At 49.2% G+C, this 20,815-nt stretch overlaps 1 protein-coding gene across 9 annotated transcripts in view; it reads right to left on the bottom strand.

Moving 5' to 3' along the window:
• The window catches only part of LRP8 (LDL receptor related protein 8), an 80,466-nt gene extending 70,256 nt beyond the window's left edge, over positions 1-10,210 (bottom strand). For 2 of the 9 annotated variants that reach the window (XM_043461279.1, XM_043461280.1), the window contains exons 1-2: positions 9,554-9,816; positions 8,659-8,778 (exon numbers count right to left, since the gene is read on the bottom strand). In XM_043461279.1, the coding sequence (XP_043317214.1) occupies positions 8,659-8,778; positions 9,554-9,662 (229 nt within the window). In that variant the 5' untranslated portion in view covers positions 9,663-9,816. Of the gene's footprint in view, positions 1-8,658; positions 8,779-9,553 lie in introns of all 9 variants that reach the window. The other 7 variants (XM_043461282.1, XM_043461275.1, XM_043461277.1 and 4 more) reach the window with 7 other exon arrangements.
• Between the last annotated feature and the right edge of the window lie 10,605 nt (positions 10,211-20,815).

Raw genomic sequence — 20,815 nt, 5'->3', positions numbered from 1 at the left:
GGAAAAAAATAGAACCAACTAAATACAAGTCTATCCATAGGAGACTATGTCATTAAATCAGAGAAGATTTATGCAGTGGAATGCTATCTAGCCCTTTAAAACGATGATCAGCATCTACTGTTACTGACACAGAAAGATGTACATGTTGTAGGGAGAAAACAACTGGCATAACACATGCTCATTTTGTAAAAAAAAATAAAAATAGTACATGAACTCGCATGCAGAGAATACAAGAACATCTCTGGAAGGACAGGCAGCTCCCACGGTGGTATAACCACATGGGAGACTCCTGCCTTCCTCTTTTCACTTTTCTGAATTGTCTGGGTGTTTTCATTTTTTTTTTCAACAAGTATGAAACTATCTTTATATAATCAGAAAAACTTTCTTCCATTGGAAAAATAAATGAAATCAATCGAAGTGAGTTTTGGCTTCAGCACCACCAGTAACAGGCTGCGTGGCCCCGGGTGAGCCCTGCACCCTCCCTGAGCCTCGGTTTCCTCATCAAGAAAATGGGAATGATAATGAACTTCTGCACCACCTTCCCCACAGAGCAGCTGGGAGGCACAAACTGGAAAAAGCCATAATGTGGTTCTAACAGGCTGAGAGGGCCAGAAACTGAATAGTCTGCGGAGTGGCTGGTGTAAAGTCCCTTGTGGATCTCAGAGCCAGTGACCAGGGGAGGGCGGTGACCACATGACCATTTCCATGGACTCCCAGACTGGCAGACCTCAGGGAGGCTTTGAGCTGCCATATCCAAGGGGCGGGTGTGTGGAGGCTGAGAGGGGTCATGGGAACTGTGTGGACCTAGGAGCCCATGGCCCTGCTTCTCTGGGTGACTCTTCCAGTCACTAGAGGGTGTTGATAAGCTGGGCTCTGCAGCCCCGAAGCACTTGGCTTGTGGGCACCTGGCCTGGGCTCTGCCAGGGACAGAGAGGTCAGACCTGGTGCAGGGGGTGGGGGAGCTCACAGTTGGGGCCCCTCCTGAGCCACTCCAGCCAAGGGGCTATTCCTAGGGCCTATGACATACACGGCCTGTAAACGGAGCCAGGGCCACACGACTGGTGATGGAAACCTCAAATGCCTCGGCTCTGGGTCAGGCCCTGTGTGCCCCACCTCGGATACTCCCCAGCAGCCACGAGCTCCTACAATGGGCTATGACAAGGGTCGACAAAGCCATGGCATCCAAACATGGGAGAGGTTAGATCACACCTGGAAGACAGTGAAGGCTTCGTGGCAGAGGTAATGAGCTGGGTTTTGAAGGATTCGTAGGAGACAGGGTAGGACAATCCAAGCAGAAGGAAAGTATGTATGAATACCCAGAGTCGACGAATTGCATGGGAGTTAGAGAACCAAGGGCTTCCCTGGTAGCTCAGCTGGTAAAGAATCTGCCTGCAATGCAGGAAACCCCCATTCAATTCCTGGGTCAGGAAGATCCCCTGGAGAAGGGATAAGCTACTCACTCCAGTATCCTTGGTCTTCCCTGGTGGCTCAGATGGTAAAGAATCTGCCTGCAATGCAGGAGATCTGGGTTCAGTCCCTGGGTTGGGAAGATCCCCTGGAGGAGGGAATGACCCCCACTCCAGTATTCTTGCCTGGAGAATCCCCATGGACAGAGGAGCCTGGAGGGCTACAGTCCATGGGGTCACAGAGTCAGACAGAACTGAGCGACTAAGCACAGCACAGCACAGAGAACCAAAGTCAACATTTTGGATGACTTGAGTTCTTAGCCTTTTCTGGAGGACAGACCATGAATTGGAAATGACGCTCTTTGAGGTTACCTGCATCAGTGACATATCACTGAGGCCTCAGTTTCCCTATCTGTATAATGGAAACAGTAACCACCATCCCCAGGCAATGGCCAAGGAAGACCCTTGGAAACTATGGAGGGTCACATTCAGGGGAGGCTATGTGAGGGGAGGACCTTATGTTGGGGCTCCGTGCTGTGTCCAGAGAAGAGGGTCCCTCCCAGACAGAAATCTGTAATCCAAGGAGGCATCACTGGACACTGCAATCCCTCACCCACTGCTTCCACACCCTCTGAGTCCCAGGCCCTCTGACCTCTACAGGGTAATCAGAGCTCGGAAAGGAAGAGCCTGAGAAGTCCAGGCTCCAGAGTGGACAGGCCTGGGTCAAGTCCCAGCTCTAGCACTCAAACATCATGACGCTGGCCAAGTCACTTCTCTTTGAGACTTGGTTTCATCATCTTTAAAATGGAAATAATAAGAAAACAGCCCTCCAAGGGTTGTGAGTAGCAAAGCTACTAAATGCAGATTGTCCAACATGGTACTAGGCATGGGGTAAATAGCCTGTATTGATTGTTAGTAATTCCCTTGAGGGAGTTGTTTTGGCATATTCTTTGCTCAGCACGAGGTTGGCAGGACAATTTGGAGAAGAAGGATCTGGGACCAAAGGAAGAACAGGGACAGATTATGGGAGCTCAGGGACCAGGGAGCAAAAGGACAAGAGGTCAGGGCAGGCCACCTGGAGGAGGTAGCATCTCCACCAGACCTTCAAAGACTGGGCGATCGGAGCATGTGGGCAGGTATTATCAGTGCTGCTTAGATCCAGGGCCCTGAGGCTTGGCTGCACAGCCCCCACAGCAGGGCCCCACACCCTACCCTCAGCCCAGGACTGGCTTCCTGGGGGTGGCACTGGCCTACGGGTCTGACCTGGGCCAGAACACTTACTTCCATTTGCTTATAGCCCTGAAGGGCAGCGCAAACAAGTCCATCCTCTCCTGCTCCATCAACCCTCTCTGTCCTCCCTCTCTTCACCCTCTCCCTGGGGGCATCTCTCTGGCTTCACCTGCTGCTGCTATTTCCCCAGGGAGGGAAAACTGTCAGGCCAGTTTCCTGCAGACAACTGAGAGGGCTAAGAGGCCTACTGCACTCAGAACCCTCAGCAGGCCTGAGTGAGCCCAGGGTGTTTCCAGAGGGGAACTCGGTCCCAGGAGAGCCCGCAGGAAGGCCCATGGGAGAGTCTTCAGCAAACACTCCCAAGGCCTGCTGGGACCAAGCCATGGAGGCACCATCCTGGCCCTGGGGAAGGGAGACGCTTGGGGTCTGCCGGGGGCCACAGGGCTTCCTTCCCTTTCCAGGGAAGGAAGGTCATAAACCAGCCTTGGGACAAGCATTTGGCCTCAGGGAAGACTTCCTCTGCCCCTCCCAGGGCCCCAGACACTCATTCATTGAGACCAACCAGGCCAGTTTGGTTCACTTCCCTCAGGCCCTCCCTGGGTGACTTTCTCCATTCCCAGGTCCAGCTCAGGGCTGAATGGCCTTGGGGCTACCTCCACTGGGGCTCAGCAACCCTGTGGCTGGGGCAAGTCTCAGACGTGAGAGCCTTCAGACCTCTGGCTAAGCAAATAGGAGCAGGAGAAGTAGGGGCCTCTTGGCAGACGGAGATCTAGATTCTTCAGTGAACTCCTCCATAGCAGACAGACCCACTGCCATCCACTGAACACCTACTGCTCATCAGGCACATTATCTCACTTAATCCTCACAACACCTTTGGGAGGGAAAGACTAAGGCCATTTAGCCAGAGGTCACAGTTGGGATAGGAAACCAAGAGTGGCTAATTGAGGGCCACACTGAGTTATTCCAACACCAAGTCTCTAAGTCCCCTCTCTTGACTCATGTATCTCAGCCCGGGGGAGAGACGGTAGCAGGGAAGGCTTTCTGAAGGAGATGAAACCTGCACTGACAATTCTAAGATGACAAGAAGAAGGTTGCCAGGTGAGGGAGCAGAAAGTGTTCCATACAGATGGAATAGCATGTGCAAAGGCCTAGCCATGAGAAGCAGCAGGAAAGCTAGAACATGACAGAAGTCTGGTGTCACAGGTTCATTCACAGGAAGAGCAGGAAGGGGCTGGAGGGCAGTGGCCATCAGGAGCTGGTCACCGAGGCCCATCATGCAGAGGAGTCTCAGCTGACCTTATGCTATGGGGACAAGGGAGCTTCAGGAGGACTCTGAATGGTGGAAGTGGCAGGTCAGATGAGGAAACCGAGGTTCAGAGAGAGCAGCACTGTCTGTCAGATGACTCCATCCAAAAAAGGACACGAAGCTGGGCCTGGTGTCAGGGGTGTTAGAATGGCTGAGGTCAGGTGGCACATCGAATACCAGATGTACAGCCCCAGCCGGAAGTGGTGGCCAAGCTTTAACTATTTACAAGGCCGCTGCCCATCAGGCTTCAGCACTCCTGCAGCCAGGCCTCGCCCAGCTAACAAACTCCAGGCCAGGGGAGACCTCACTGCAGCCACTGCTTATTAAACTTGAAGTGGAGCGGTGACGGAGGCTAGGAGAACAGGGCAGCCTAAAAGAGCCTGAATAGGTAGAGAAAACTGAATATACAACCGGGCCGCCTGTCTATGCAGCCCATCCACACAGACAAGCTGGAGGGGGTTGTGAGGGAGAGGCTGATGTCCCCTCAAGATGAGGAATCAGAGGCCTGGCAGGACTTGCCTGAGGTCACCAGCTAGTACTTGATGTGGCACATGTTCCATAGTTGGGTGCCTGCATTCATACCCCAGCAGTTTCAGTTTTACTGAAAAATCATACACCCTTGAGCCTGTTCCTTAACCTCTCTGTGCCTCTGTAAAACGAGGATGATGCAGGTGACTTCATAGAGGCACCCCGTTTTGTAGACTCGAGGAGCATGAGGTGATGCATGTAGAATCCCAGCACAGCTCCTGGTCCACAGCAAGGGCTCAGTAAATGTTCACTGTTCTTGCTGTTGCTGCTCTGGGAGCAAAGGGCTGGCTGGAGACCAAAACCCCTGTCTCTGCCCCAGACACTAAGGAGCAACAGGAAACTGAGGCCAAGACGCCGGCTGGTCTATGCGGCCCAGGTGCAGCCAGGAACCCCACCCCTTCCCTTGGCTGGGCTGCCCCTGAGCTTCCAGCCCCTTCCTCTACTTTGAAGGCCCTTTGAGCTGGGAACTGAAGCCCCATGAGCCTTTCCCCTTCCCATCCTGCCAGCTCTATTCAAAAAGCCAAGTCCCATCCGTTGTGGCTTAAGTTTCAGCATTTAGAAGGTCTTAGTTTGAGCTCCAGCTCCAACCATGAGGAGCTGTGTGACTTTGGGGGTGTCATGTCACCTCTCCGAACTCCAGTTCTTTCTCTATAATGGGGGGCCTGTATCATCTATTTCTAAATGCTAAGTCCTAACGAAAGTGAAAGTGTTAGTCATTCACTTGTGTCTGACTCTGCGATCCTATGGACTGTAGCCTACCAGGCTCCTCTGTCCATGGGATTCTCCAAGCAAGAATACTGGAGTGGGTTAGCATTCTCCTCTCCAGGGGATCTTCCCAACCGAGGGACTGAATCCAGGTCTCCTGCATTGCAGGCAGATTCTTTACCATCTGAGCCACCAGGAAGGCATCAAGGCTTGAGGGAATGGCATTAACTACCATCTTTCAAGGCCTGACTCAGCTGTCTCTTCCTCCAGAAAGCCTTCCTTGCCTTCCTCCACAGACAAGCTCCCTCCCCCCAACCTCCATCAGCTCACGGAATTCATGGATGGCATTCTAGCCCCTTTGGGAGCTTGAATTCATTTTGCCACACACAAACTTCACTTACAAATTGCAATCCCCAGTTTACAAGCTAAGAGGTACAGAGGTGGAGTGGCTGAGGTCCTCTCACAGTGTGGAAGGAGTGGAATGATTAAATATAAGGCAGGGAGGAGAGTTCCAAGCAACGCAGTTTGGGCAGGTGGCCCAGAATGGAGGGAACTCCCCAGATGGGGAAGGGAGAGGTGACAAGAGACCATTTTCCAACACCTGGCCCCATACAGCCACTGAAGCTTGCAACCCTTTCTTCACCATTTCTCTTTGTGACCCCTAGGAGTCCCTTTCTAAAGACCTTGGTGGTGTGAACACGCATCCATTCCCTTCTCTTCACCAGCCCCCTGTGAAAACTTTCTAGGCTGTGGTAAAGGAATGGCTACCCTCATTTGGCAGATGATGAAACAAGTCTGGGAAAGTCCAGTGTGTAGGATCAATCCTCAATACTAACAGCCAAGGCCTCAATGTCAGTTGTTTTTGTTCACTAACCCTTAGTGAACAACAACAAAAAACCCTTAGTGAACCCTTTTGTTCACTAACCTCTGACCCCACCCCAGCCATCTCAGAATGAAAGCAGGAGCCCAGAGTGGCCATCAGATTGGCCCTCTCCCCGCCACCAGCTACTTCACTCTTTCATCTTGCCCAGAGCCTTGCATGGAAATGAGAAGAACTGGGATCACCCTCCTGGGTCCTTCTTCACCACACTCGCACCACCACCACCACCACCACAGATAATACCCCTTAGGAGGCAGGCGGACACCCTGACCAAGTTCTGTCACTCTCAGCTGTGTGACCTTGGGCAAATCACTCAACTTCTCTGAGCCAGAATTCTTATCAACAAATGAGAATGACAAGAAACATTTTTGCTCTTCACAGCCATCCTCACAAAACTGTTGCTATGCAGACTCAGGGAGATAAAGTAAAACCAGCCCAGAAATGCAGTTTCTATTTCCCCACCTCACCCTCAGCACTCCTACTAAAAGGAACAACTCCCAGCGAGGAGATTCACTGTCATATTTTACCCTGGCCTAGGCATTTTCAGATGGCAACCCACTCCAGTACTCTTGCCTGGAAAATCCCATGGATGGAGAAGCCTAGTAGGCTGCAGTCCATGGGGTCGCTAAGAGTCGGACACCACTGAGTGACTTCACTTTCACTGTTCACTTTCATGCATTGGAGAAGGAAATGGCAACCCATTCCAGTGTTCTTTCCTGGAGAATCCCAGGAACGGCGGAGCCTGGGGGGCTGCCGTCTGTGGGGTCACACAGAGTTGGACACAACTGAAGTGACTTAGCAGCAGCAGTAGCAGGCATTTTCAGAATTTCAACAGCATTGGGAAATGGTCAGGATCATAATTAGGCTAAGAACTCTGGAGTCAGATGCTTAAATTTAAGCTCCTACTTAACAGCTCAATAGCTGTGGGGTAAGTAACTTAATCTCTCCAGTGCCTCTTTTTTGTGTTTTGGGGTTTTTTTTTTTTTTTTTTTGGTCTGTAAAATAGGACTGTTCTGAAGATTAAAGGAATTTATATAAGACACAGTGGTGGACTTGACACAGTGGTGGACACACAGCTAACAGTCAGCACACATTAGTCACATCCCTTTAAATGACATTTCTAGAACTGGTCCTCAAAAACAGGGCAGGAATCATTAGCCCAAGTGGTCAGGAGAGGAAACAGACAGGAGAGAAAGATGTACCCATGTCACACAGCCAAATCTGGGATCAGTTCAGTTCAGCTTGGTCGCTCAGTCGTGTCCAACTCTTTGCAATCCCAAGGGCTGCAGCGTGCCAGGCTTCCCTGTCCATTACCAACTTCAGGAGCTTGCTCAAACTCATGTTCATCGAGTTGTGTCATGATGGTCTGAGAATGAACCTGGAGGCTGACTGGCTGGCAAACCAAGGGGGGAAAAAAAAACTAGAACTCAACAGACAATGCCAGCCCAGGTGGTTCCTCTACCCCTTGCCACTGTGTGGAGCTATGGGCCAGCTGCCCTCATGTGCTCCCTGGCCTGGGGGGTGGGGGGTGGGGTGGGTCTGCTCTCCAAACTGCCCCAGTGCCTGGCAGCCGGCAGGCGCTCAGTAACGATGGATGAATGACTACCTGTGTCTGTGTTTATAAAGAGTCTTGTTTTTCTGTTCCTGGAACTACATTCCTTCCACTGTGACAACTGCTTGCTAACTGGCTTCAGGTTCCGCAGACATCAGAAACCGCGTGCACCTCAAGAAAGAACTTCCAAAGCTGCTGCATCCGGTGCCGGTGAACGCCACACTCAGCAAATGCGGTCGGCCACCTCCTGTAGCCCGCGGTTCACGCACAGCCTTGGGATCCTCACGCCCCGTTCAGGAAACAAACTCTTCCTTCTGGCCCCCTTCTTCCTGCTCTGCCATGACTCACGCCTGGGCCTGGCTGGCAGGAGACCGCAGTCGGCCAACCAGGATGGCACAAGAAAGGTTTTCACCGTGACTAGGCAGAAAAGCAGCGGGCGCCAGAGCCTGGCCTGCACCTTCTACCCAGGGGATGCGCGGGGGTGTGGCCAAGGCGGGGCCAGGGCAGGGCCCCACCGCCCCGGGCGCCAGAAAACTGCACACCCGTCGGCCCCACGATTGGCCCGCTCAGACCACAGAGACCTATGGGGTGGTCCTCCCACAGCCAATCAGGGGCCCCGGGGAGCCCATTCATTCACAAACGCGGCAGGAAAAGAAGCAAGGCTAAGCCCAGAGTTGCGTGGAACTTTGAAACACCCGCGCGTTCTGTGGTGTCTAGGCTGGAGTTCCGGAGGGCCGGATCGCAGAAAGCTAGACGCGTGTAGGGGCTGTCCCTTCGCCGACTACAGATCCTTCCCAGCAATCTGGGCGTGGCGCACCATCCTCCCCGGCCCCGCAGTGCCAGGTTCCGCTCCGGCCCCAGCGGGACCCGCGGGCCGCCCGGAACCGGCCGGGTCCCTAAGTGCCCAGAAGGAAGCGGCTCCTGGGCGGGTTCCTGGCGTCAGCCTCCGGCAGTAAAAGCCCAGGCAGGTGGCCCGGCGGAGGCTGCAGCCACGTGGGCGCTGAGTAAAGCGTCCCCCCACCGTTCCCTCCTTCCCCGGCCAACCACTCACGGCAGTCGTCCTCGTCACTGTTATCGGAGCAGTCGTCGTCCTCGTCGCACCTCCACACGGAGGGGATGCAGCGCTCGTTTCGGCACCGGAACTGGTTCTCTTCGCACTCCTTGACCGACCCTGGACCGGGGGAGAGGAGGCGTGAGCCGGATCCCCTGAGCACAGAGGTCCTGGCCGCGGGGAGGGGTCTACTGAATGAAGGAAAGGGGGCGACGCTGAAGCCAAAGCCTTGAGGCCTCTGGCACCCTGGATCAGGAAGGAGGGCAGGATGATAAGGGTTCCAGGGATGACGGGCTGCTCTGTGGCACGACGAGGCCAGGCGCACACACGGTGTCACACCATTTAGATACACTCCCCATTCAGAACACTCACACTGCCCATAATGAGAGATCCACGCAGATACAGCCCACAGGGAGCCCCCCGAACACGCCGCGACACGCGCACTAGGCGCTGTGGGCACATCCCCCTCGCACGCAGCCCCTCTTTCTCTGCAACACGCAGGGGTCGCCGGAAACGCATTGTCAGCCGGGGTAGTCTCCCGGCTCTGCTCATCGCCGCCGAGGAGCGCGCGTGTCAAATTAACCCCAATGGCAAGAATTACACAGCCCTCGCGAAACCATCAGTGACCAACCCAGCAAAGTTCCTGGCCCCCACGGCGCCCATCCCCCAAGAACGGGTGCCGGAGGGCAGAGCCCACTACACAAGAGAGCCGCGAGGGTGGGGGTAGAGGGCAAATTAACGGAAATCTGGGTCCCCAGGAGTATATACTGCATAGGCGCCCCCCTGCCTGGCCCAGGCTCAGGGACCCAGGCGCAACCCGCCCGTCGGCCGCCGGGCAGTGCTTTGTTGGCCGCTCCAGCGGCTCAAAGCCGGGCCGGGCATCGGCCGCACGCACCTTGGCCGCCGCGCAGTGGATCCGCTGCCGCCGCCGCGAGATGCTGGAGCTGCAGCAGCAGCAGCAGCAGCGCCAGCGGCCGGAGCGCGCCCCGCTCGGGGCGGCCCATCGCGGGCCCCGGGCTCCGGCCGCCGCGCCCCGCGCACCCTGTGCCGCCGCCTCGCCTCAGCCCACCGAGTCCTTGCCGCGGCGCCGGGGCTGCCGCTGCCCCCTCCGCCGCCGCCGCTGCCTCCCGCCCCGGCTCCTCCGCTGCATTTCAAGCAGGTTCCGTGACGCTCGGCGGCGGGGCGGGCTCAGGCTGGGCGCGCGGCCCCGGGCCTGGGCTGCTGCCGCCGGCGCGCGCGCTCCCTCCCGCCGCCGCCTCCGCCCCACGCTCCTCCTGCTGACGCCTCCTCTCCCTCCTCCCTCAAGCTCTTGGTCAGCTTCTCTGTTGGTACGCTCTCAGTGACCCTGCTCAGGGCCCCCCTCGTGCTGGGCGTTGCAGACGCTGGGATGAGCCAGGCAAGACCTCTACCCCCAGAGGTAACAGATGGCCTAGGGGAAGCAGCACAGTCTGCCTGGAGGAGGTGACAGGCTGATAGGAGGCTGAGGAATGCCAAGGAGTGAACCTGGGCGGGAGGGGAGACGATGTTCCCCGGCTCACAGGCCTGAGAATGTGCTCATGGAGTAGAGATGGTAGTAGATAGGGGTACCAGGATTCATGTGATCTGGGAGAAACTGGGGGAGCAGGAATGAATGGACCTCTGCACCCCTGCAAGGCTCCAACCCAGATATTACACATCCTTGTAGCTGGTTAACGTGCCCATGCTGCATTCTCATATGAATGCGGTTTGTGAGGCCAAGGATGAGAGGCAGGTGGCTTGGGCCTGGTGCACAGACTTGATTCATTCATTCTCACTGGGTCATCCTGTTGGGCCAGGCAGAAGGGCAGACAATCAGGGGGACCGGCAGGGACAATGGGGTTGTCTTCACTGTGATGGTGAAAGGCAGAAACTGTGCGGCCCCCCAGAAGGGATGCCTCATCCCTGCTAATGAGGGACTCACACTCAGGGCTGCTGTCCACCCCTGCTGGCATGAATAACACCCCTCCTCTGGAAAGTCTCAGCCCCACTTCACTCATTCCAGGGTGCAGGTGACTAGATTTTGCTGGTAAGCAAGCCCCAACTATCACAGCCTTTTTGGGCAATGAGTTTTGAGTGCACTGGCCACTAAAAGAGCCAGACTTGAAGGTGGTTAGGCCTGGTGTGGGTCCACCTTCCCCTCCTTTCTTGCTGTCTCACCTCCATGGCAGGGATGTAGAAGAAAGGGCTTCAGGAGTTGTTAGCCTCAGGCCTAGAAGTCACTCTGTCTCATCAGCAGTCCCATTACTGAGCCATATTCCTTCCCACAAAGGGCAGCCCACTGGCAGTGTTTGTGGCCACCCCATGAGAGAGGGTTGCAGACCCCAGAGACCCCAGCAGGTGCTGCTGCCATCACCTCTTCTATCTTTTGTTCATTCAGTCATCCAACAAACACATCCCAGCCCTGCTCTGTGCCAACCCTGGGCCTAGGAGTGCCAAGGTGAATCAGACACTCTACCAGCTTCTTTGGTGGGGAGACAGACCATCAACCGACAGACAATGAAATGCAGGCATACTTTCAACACAAAATTATGGAGCACCTACTATGTGCCTGACATTGCCCAGGGAGACATTATAGAAATAGATGACATTCCTCCTTGCCCTCCTGCACCTTAAATCTTAGTTGGGAGAGAGAGACATAAAAACAAGACAACAGAAACAAAAAAAATGATCATAATTTCAGATCATCATAACTGCTATAGAAAAAATAAAGTAGGATGATGTGAGAGTAATATGAGGTAACTTTAGAGAGGTGATCAGAGAAGGCCTCTCTGAGGAGGTGACATTTCACTGAATGGCCAAGAATGAAACTACTGTAGATTGAATGTATCCTCCCAGAACTACATTAAAACCTAATCCTCAGTGTGAAGGTATTTGAAAGAGGTATCTCTGGGAGTTGATTAGGACGCACATGAAATTAGTGCCCTTAGGAAAGAGGCTCCAGAGACATCTCTGGCCCCCTCTACCACATGAGGACATAGCAAGGAGTAGTCGTATATGACACAGGAAGTGGGCTCTCACCAGACGTCAAATCTGCTGGTGTCTTGACCTTTCAGTGCCTTGACCTTGAACTTCTCAGGCTCCCAACAAATTTCTGTTATTTTCAGGCCACTTAATCCATAATATTTTGTTATGGCATCCCCAGTGGGCTGAGACAGAATCCAACCCGAGGAAGATCAGCTGCAGAGGCATTGCTGGCCAGGAGAGCAGCAGACATACGCCTCCAGGTGGGCTGGAATCTGGTGATAAGGAGAAGTTGGGGGAGCAGGTGAGGTCAGAGAGAGCAGCAAGGTTCTGATCGCATGAGGGCTTTGTAGGCCACGGCAAGAGGTTTGGGTTTTGTTCCAAGCATAATGATGCCTACTGTGACAGCAGGATGCGTGGAACTGGAGCCCCTCCTGCAGTGGAGACTGACCACTTCAGCCTAGCACCTCCTTCACTGTGTGGTCTCAGGAAAGTCAGTCCCCATCTGTGAGCTTCAGTTGCTCATCTGTGAAGCAGAAATGGGGAATTTCATAGGTTCATTTTAGTTTTCAGACTGTGTGGATTGAAGTTCAGAGGCAGCAAGGTAAAGAGATTAAGAGCATGGGCTCTAAGGTTAGGCTGCCTGGGTTTAAGTCTGTTCCTTCTCTTTCTAGCTATGTGATGTTGGACAACTCACTTAACCTCTATGGCACAGTTTCTTTACCTGTAAAATGGGAATGATGACTATCTCACAGTGTTGTGAGGATTGCATTAGAGGAGATTATTTATGCAGAGCATGCAGTGTACAGTAGGCACATAATAGCTACTAGTTTAGTTGTGAAGTGAAAGTTGCTCAGTCGTGTCCGACTCTATGCAACCCCATGGACTATAGTTCGTGAAATTCTCCAGGCCAGAATACTGGTGTGGGTAGCCATTCCCTTTTCCAGGGGATCTTCCCAAACCCAGGTCTCCTGCATTGCAGGTGGATTCTTTACCAGTTGAGCAACCAGGGAAGCCCAACTAGTTTAGTTAAGTCAGTCAGTTCAGTCACTCAGTCGTGTCCGACTCTTTGTGACCCCGTTGACTGCAGCACACTAGGCTTCCCTGTCCACCACCAACTCCCGGAGTCTACTCAAACTCATGTCCATTGAGTCAATGATGCCATCCAACCATCTCATCCTCTGTTGTCTCCTTTTCCTCCCATCTTCAATCTTTCCCAGCATCAGGGTCTTTTCCAATGAGTCAGTTCTTCATATCAGGAGGCCAAAGTATTAGAGTTTCAGCTTCAGCATCAGTCCTTCCAATGAATATTCAGGACTGGTTTCCTTTAGGATTGACTCGCTTGATCTCCTTGCAGTCCAAGAGACTCTCAAGAGTCTTCTCCAACACCATTATTCAAACATAATTCCTCATCAAAAACCTCTGATAACTTCCTAACACTCAAAGAATAAAGAACTGAGTCTTCCTTGACCTCCTCTCCAAGAGGGTTTTTACTGCTACTGCCTGACACACATTCAGCTGCCAAAGTGGGCAACTCATCTCTCGAAAAAACCCCTACCAGAAGTTCTCCAGGCTTCTCTCAGCCCCCACCCAATCGGGGCCACTTCTCTCTCTCCCTAGTCAGCCTGCGACCTTCCCAAGGACAGGAACCAGCTCTCCTGCGTGTCTGGGTTTCTGGCACAGGGCACATTTGATCAGTGTTTGTTTGTAATTGCCTTTACTCATGATTTCTGTATCTTTAGGAGGACTATGTCATATTCACCCCCGTTTTCAGAGCATAAATACAAGCCTTGGTATGTAACAAGCATTAGATAAATGATGTTTAAATCCTTGAAAAGATTAGAAAGAAAATCATGTCAAGTAATAATGATAGCTAATGCTTATTGTACACTTGCTTGGGGGGAGGTGGTCAGGCACTGTCCGGGTATTTTAAATGCTTTAACTCATTTGGTCCTTACAGCATCTCTATGAAGCAGGTTTTATGTTGATCCCGTTTTACAGATGAGCAGGTAAAGGGTGGGGAGGTCATACAGATAATAAATGACAGGGCTAGCAGTTGAGCCCAGAGGACAGATCTGGGAGTTTTTCAGGGCACCTAAGGTGGTTAATTCCCATGAGGGACAAATGGAGAAAGCCAGCGCTTGGCACCCACCAGACACCAAATGGACACTGAGCTTCTTGTACAGTTTGTGCCCAAGTGACTTCTTGTCCTCACCTGTCCTCTCTCTCCATCCTGGGCTGACTCAAGCATACAAGGCCTCACCCAGTCCTGGGGTTTCCAAAGAAAACCCTCAAACCCAACCCCAAGGACAGTGAATTTTCTGTGAAGCAGAAACAGGTGACATTCCACCTGCTGTCAGCATGTCACCTTGCCTCTCCCAAGTCTCTGTGTCCTGCCTTCAGCGCTATCAGAGGCCCAATGGCCCACCCATTGCACTTTCTACTCCCACACTCTGTCCCCCAAGACAGCCTCAGTCCTCTGCCAGGCTGTAGTCTCTGCCAAGAATACCCTTGCCCTGGCTGACTTCTGTGCATACTTTGGGCCTCAGCTCACAATCCTCCTCCTCTGGGAAGCCCTCCAGCCTCCTCTGGAGAGGTCCCCCTCTGCTTCTCTAGACTCCCACAAGACTGTGTGTCCCAGTCTCTCTGATCACACTGGGATATCATTGTTGGATTCCCCATCCAATGAGGAGCTGCTCAAGTCAGAAACTGGGTCGTCCTGGTCCTTGCTGTGTCCCCAGTGATGATTTGTTAAAGGGTAGTGTGATATGAATTCTCTCCAGGGCCAGGGCCAGAGAGCCTTCTGCATAGACACCTCCCCCAGCTGCTCCAACTGGCTTTGCGCTAGGCAAGGAGCACAGATGGGCAAGACTTCATCCCTACCCTTGAGGATCTCAGGTCTAGGGGCAGACAGCGACAGTGCAGGATGATAAGAGCCCCGGAGAGGGGGTGCCGAAGGCATCGCATCCCCATCCTCAGATACCTAAGGCTGCGTCACCCATCCAGCCAGGGTCAGAGACTAGTGGCCATGAGCTAATCACAGCTGAGCTGCAAGGGCAGCAGAACTCTCCCACTGTCTGCTGCCTTCTCTTTACATAAGTCTAGCCCAGTCTGTCATGTGTACTAGAAATGAATTACCGTTTTCTCTTTGCCACTGTCCTTACATATTTCCCTCTCTCTCCTCCTCTCTCTCTCTCTCTTTTCTAACAGAGTATCTTCATTTCCTGTAATAGAAGAATTCTCATTTATTACATGAACTATACAGATCCAAACTGCCATGGTTTAAATCATGTGTTAGCTGTGTAACCTGGGACAAGTTACTTGAACTTTCTGTGCCGCATCCCCATCATAACATGAGGATGACAACATTACCTAATAGCATTAACTACCTGCATAGCAAAATAACTTAAAACTTAACAACTCAAAACAACAACAAATATTTACTATCCCTTACAGTGTCTATGGGTCAGAAATGTGGAAACAACTTAGTTGGGTCATGATGTTGGCCAGGCTACAGTCTTCTGAAGGTTTAGCTGGGGCTGGAGGGTCTTGGTTGACTCGCTCATGTGCCTGGCAATTTCATGTTTGCTGTTGGCAGGAGGACTCAGTGTTCCAACAGACAGATTTCTCCTTAGGACTGCTTGAGTGTCCTTACAACATGGCAGTCAGCTTCCCCCATCCAAGAGGGAGAAAGAGAAAGCAAGGAGGAAGTCACAGTGTCTTTTATGGCCCAAGTAGGGAGGTCACTCCATCATTCTGGCAGTATCCTTTTGATTTCACATGTCAGCCATATTCCTTGTGGGAAGGGACTATGTAGAAGAATGACAGTCAGGAGGCAAAAATCACTGGGCCATCTTGGAGACTAGCTGCCACATATCTCAGGATTAGTGAGGATGAAACATGTTAATATAAGTAAAGTGTTCAGAAGGGTTTTCTATATATAGTACATCTTATATATGTGTTTGCTGTTATAATTATTGCTGTTTTTTTTCTGGTACATATTAAGGACTCCATAAGGATTATTTACAAATACCATAAACATTATTGCTATTATCTACAGAATCCTATTCATCATACATAGGAAGACACCCAGGAACTGAGAGGATAAAAGCATTTCAGGGTTTCAAAACTGACCAGAGCAAAGCAAAACAAAGCCAGACTTGGTTTCTTACCTCTTGGCTGTGTACCCCCAAGAGAGTCACATCTGCTTCCTTCACTGTCTTGCTGGAGGACACTGGGCAGGTCCTTTTCCTCTCTGACCTTGGGGTGAAGTCTCTCAGTCATGTCTGACTCTTTGCAACCCTGTGGACTGTATCCGTGGGATTCTCCAGGCAAGAGTGCTGGAGTGGGTTGCCATTTCCTTCTCCAGGAGATCTTCCTGACCTAGGGATGCGGGTCTCCCGCATTGTAGGCAGACGCTTTACCATCTGAGCCACCAGGGAAGTCTGACCTTGGGGTACCCATCCCTAACATGAGGGTTGGACTAGGTCAGTATTTCCTATGATAGATGAGTCACTCTTACCCACTGGGAGTGATTTTCTCCATTTCCACTTACCTCCTCTACTATCATCCTAGTATTTTCCTTTAAGTCCTTTCACTTAATGATAAACTTCACTTCATCCTAAGCAATCCTAAACAGTAATCTCCATAAAATCACAGGTTTGATATGTTAATCATATTTTCCAATACACATTAAAATAAATGTGTGCTTATTCAAATAAACAAAACTCTTCCATCCAGCCAGATGGCATCTTGCTTCTCTCAGGGCCACCAGCTCCTCGCCCCCACTTTATCTGAAGAGAATGGAGTATAGGAGCCCTGACCATTCTGCCCATGACAGCAAACTTCTCAAGGTGACTCAGGGGCCACCAGGGTGCTGGTCACCTGAGTCAGAGGACCTACTAGGGGAGGCTCAGCAATTTTCCGTTTGCTTTGTTTTGGTTTAGTTTTCATTTTATTTTTTTCTTATTAGAGTTTCACTTCCCATACTTTAAAGAATCAAATACTTCTGCACGCTTGTCATGAGAAACTTAAGTCGTTCACTCCCCACCTCCATTTCCTTCTCCCCAGAGGCAAACACTTTCAAATCTTTTAGCTGATTCTTCTGGTATTTACTTTCCTATCATTAAATAATACACATTTCTGTTTCTTGATCTTTCAATTTCAGGCACTATCTTTTGACTTCCCACCATGAAGACAAGGATTTAGCTCTCTTACCACCACCCCCTGCAACCCCAGAAACGTAAACACATAGACATCCACACAGTCACTCTGAGTCAACTCTTGGCCATCCTTCCAATATGATTGTGATTATTTGATTTTAAAAGGTGTTTTAAATTTTTAATTGTGGTAAGAAACACATAACATAAAATTTACCATCTTAACCACTTTTAAGTGTACAGTTCAGTGGCGTTAATTACATCCACATCGTGGAAAAACCATCACCACCAGCCAGCTCCAAACCTCTTTTCATCTTGCAAACTGCAACTCTGTACCCATCAAATAACTCCCCATTCTCCTTTGTCCCCAACTCCTGGCAACCACATTATAACTTCTGTCTCTATGAATTTGACTACTCTAGGTACCTCATGTAAGTGGAGTTGTACCATATTTTCCCTTTTATAATTGGTTTATTTCACTAGCATAATGTCCCCAGTGTTCATCCATGTTGTAGTATATTGCAGAATTTTCTTGCTTTTAAGGATGAGTGCAAAGAAATAGAGGAAAACTACAGAATGGGAAAGACTAGAGATCTCTTCGAGGAAATTAGAGATACCAAGGGAACATTTCATGCAAAGATGGGCATAGGCACAACTAAGGACAGAAATGGTATGGACCTAACAGAAGCAGAAGATATTAAGAAGAGGTGGCAAGAATGCACAGAAGAACTATACAAAAAAGATCTTAATGACTCAGATAACCACGATGGTGTGATCACTCACCTAGAGCCAGACATCCTGGAGTTTGAAGTCAAGAGGGACTGAGGAAACATCACTACGAACAAAGCTAGTGGAGGAGATGAAATTCAAGCTGAGCTATTTCAAATCCTGAAAGATGATGCTGTGAAAGTGCTGCACTCAATATGCCAGTAAATTTGGAAAACTCAGCAGTGGCCACAGGACTGGAAAAGGGCAGTTTTCATTCCAATCACAAAGAAAGGGAATGCCAAAGAATGTTCAAACTACCACACAATTGTACTCATCTCACATGCTAGCAAAGGAATGCTCAAAATTCTCCAAGCAAGGCTTCAACAGTACATGAACCAAGAACTTCTAGATGTTCAAACTGTATTTAGAAAAGGCAGAGGAACCAGAGATCAAATTGCCAACATCTGTTGGAGCATAGAAAAAGCAAGAGAATTCCAGAAGAACACCTACTTCTGCTTCATTCACTATGCTAAAGCCTTTGACTGTGTGGATCACAACAAACTGTGGAAAATTCTTAAAGAGATGGGAATACCAGACCACCTTCCCTGCCTCCTGTGAAATCTGTATGCAGGTCAAGGAGCAACAGTTAAAACTGGACATGGAACAACAGACTGGTTCCAAATTGGGAAAGGAGTACATCAAAGCTGGATATTGTCCCTTTGCTTATTTAACTTATTTGCAGAGTACATCATTCAAAATGTTCGGGTGGATGAAGCACAAGCTAGAATCAAGATTGCCAGGAGAAATATCAACAACCTCAGATATGCAGATGACACCACCCTCAGGGCAAAAAGTGAAAAGGAACTAAAGAGCCTCTTAATGAAAGTGAAACAGGAAAGTGAAAAAGCTGACTTAAAACTCAACATTCAAAAAACTGACATCATGGCATCTGGTCCCATCAATTCATGGCAAATAGATGAAGAAACAATGGAAACAGTGAGAGACTTTATTTTCTTGGGCTCCAAAATCACTGCAGATGGTGACTGCAGCCATACTATTAAAAGACATTTGCTTCTTGGAAGAAAAGCTATGACAAATCTAAACAGCATATTAAAAAGCAGAGACGTCACTTTACTGACAAAGATTCATCTAGTCAAAGCTATGGTTTTTCCAGTAAGACATGTACTGATTTGAAAGTTGGACCATAAAGAAAGTTGAGCACCAAAGAATTGATGCTTTTGAATTGTGGTGTTGGAGAAGACTCTTGAGAGGCTCCATCACTTTGGCCTCCTGATGCAAAGAACTGACTCTTTGGGAAAGACCCTGATGCTGGGAAAGATTGAAGGCAGGAGGAGAAGGGGACAACAGAGGATGAGATGGTTGGATGGCACCTTTGACTCAATGGACATGAGTTTGAGCAAGCTCTAGAAGTTGGTGATGGACAGAGAAGCCTGGCATGCTGCAGTCCATGGGGTAGCAAAGTCGGACACAACTGAGCAACTGAACTGAATTGAACTAATAAGGATGAATGATATTCCAGTGTGTGTATAATTCCATATTTTGCTTATCCATTTATCTGACAATGGTCACATGGGGTTGCTTCCACCTCTTGGCTTTTGTGAATAATGCTTCTATGAACATGGGTGTACAAATATCACTTCAAATCCCTGTTTTCAATTCTTTTGGGTATATACCAAAAGTGAAACTGCTGGGTCATATGGTAATTCCATTTTTATTTTTTGAGAAACTGCTATACCGTTTTTCATAGTGGTTGCACTGTTTTATATTCCACCAATGGTTCACAAAGGATCATGCCCTTTACAATATTTGTTATTTTCTGCTTTGTTTTGTTTTTTATGATAGCTATACTAACAGGTATCTCATTGTTGTTTTGATTTGCATTTCCTTAATGGGTGATATTGTGAGTCATTTCATGTGCTTACTGACTGTGTATTTTCTTAGGAGACATGTCTATTCTAGTCCTTTGAACATTTAAAAATTAATTCACATCTGTTTTGTTGTTGTTGTTGGGTTGTAGGAGTTCTTTATATAGTCTGGATGTTAATTCCTTATTGGATACATGATTTACAAATATTTTCTCCCACTGTGTGGGTAGTCTATTCATTGTTGATTGTGTCTTTTGATACACAGTTTTTATTTTTGATGTAGTCTAACTCATCTATTTTTTCTTTTGTTGCCTGTGCTTTAGTGTCATTTATTGAAAGGGTTTTTATGTGATCATAATAAAATAAATGCTATTCACGGTGTGCCATGATTAGTATTTTTTCCTGAATTATTATGTTTTTCCTGGAATTGGTAATGGACATTTATTTATTTGTCACTTTATTTTTTGCTTCATTTCTAAGTATTCACTCGTTATTCCCAAACTCTCCATCATTTGTGTAGACTTCTCTTAATGCAATCACACATGATAGCATTCTACCCACTTACTTGTCTGGGAAGTCCCTGCAAATTTCTGACGAGTTGACAGCACTAGGTCAGCTGCTCAGATCTCAGTGGGTTTTCCCTTCCCCATCATCTGGAGGTTTCTCTGCACATTTCTCCTGTGTCGAATCTCTTGTTTCTGACATCCCATGTCTTCCTTTTTCAATACTCACTATCTTATTTGGGGGAACATCTGTTCATAGCTTTCTTTTGTTATTATTGAAATATAGTTGATTTAAAATATTGTGTTAGTTTCAGATATACAGCAAAGTGACTCAGATATATATATGAAGGAAGGAAATGGCAACCCACTCCAGTACTGCTGCCTGGAAAGTCCCATGGATGGAGTAGCAACATAGGCTACAGTCCATAGGGTCACAAACAGTCGGACACGACTGAGTGACTTCACTTCACATATATATGTGTGTGTGTGTGTGTGTATACACATATACATATTTTCTTCAGATTATTTTCCATTACAGGTCACTATAAAATACTGAATATACTTCCCTATGTTATACAGTAAATCCTTGTTGCTTATCTATTTTTTGTATAATAGTTTGTATCTGTTAATATCATACACCTAATTTATCCCACCTATCTCCCCTTCCCCTTTGGTTATCTCAAATCATGAAAACAACCCAAGTGCCCATCAATAGACAACTGGTTTAAGAAGACTGTATATAATGGAATATTAGTCTTTATAAAAACAATGAAATAACACCATTCGCAGCAACATGGGTGGACCTAGAGATTATCATATTAAGTGAAGTAAGTCAGACAGAAGAAGACAAATATCATATAATATCACCTATATATGGAATCTAAAATATTATACAAGTGAACTTATTTATAGAACAAATAGA

Source organism: Cervus canadensis, chromosome 2, assembly GCF_019320065.1.
Source record: "Cervus canadensis isolate Bull #8, Minnesota chromosome 2, ASM1932006v1, whole genome shotgun sequence".
In the NCBI taxonomy this organism is placed as follows: domain Eukaryota; kingdom Metazoa; phylum Chordata; class Mammalia; order Artiodactyla; family Cervidae; genus Cervus; species Cervus canadensis.
The sequence above is the reverse complement of the archived record's forward strand: the minus strand, read 5'-3'. Positions and strand labels throughout refer to the sequence as shown.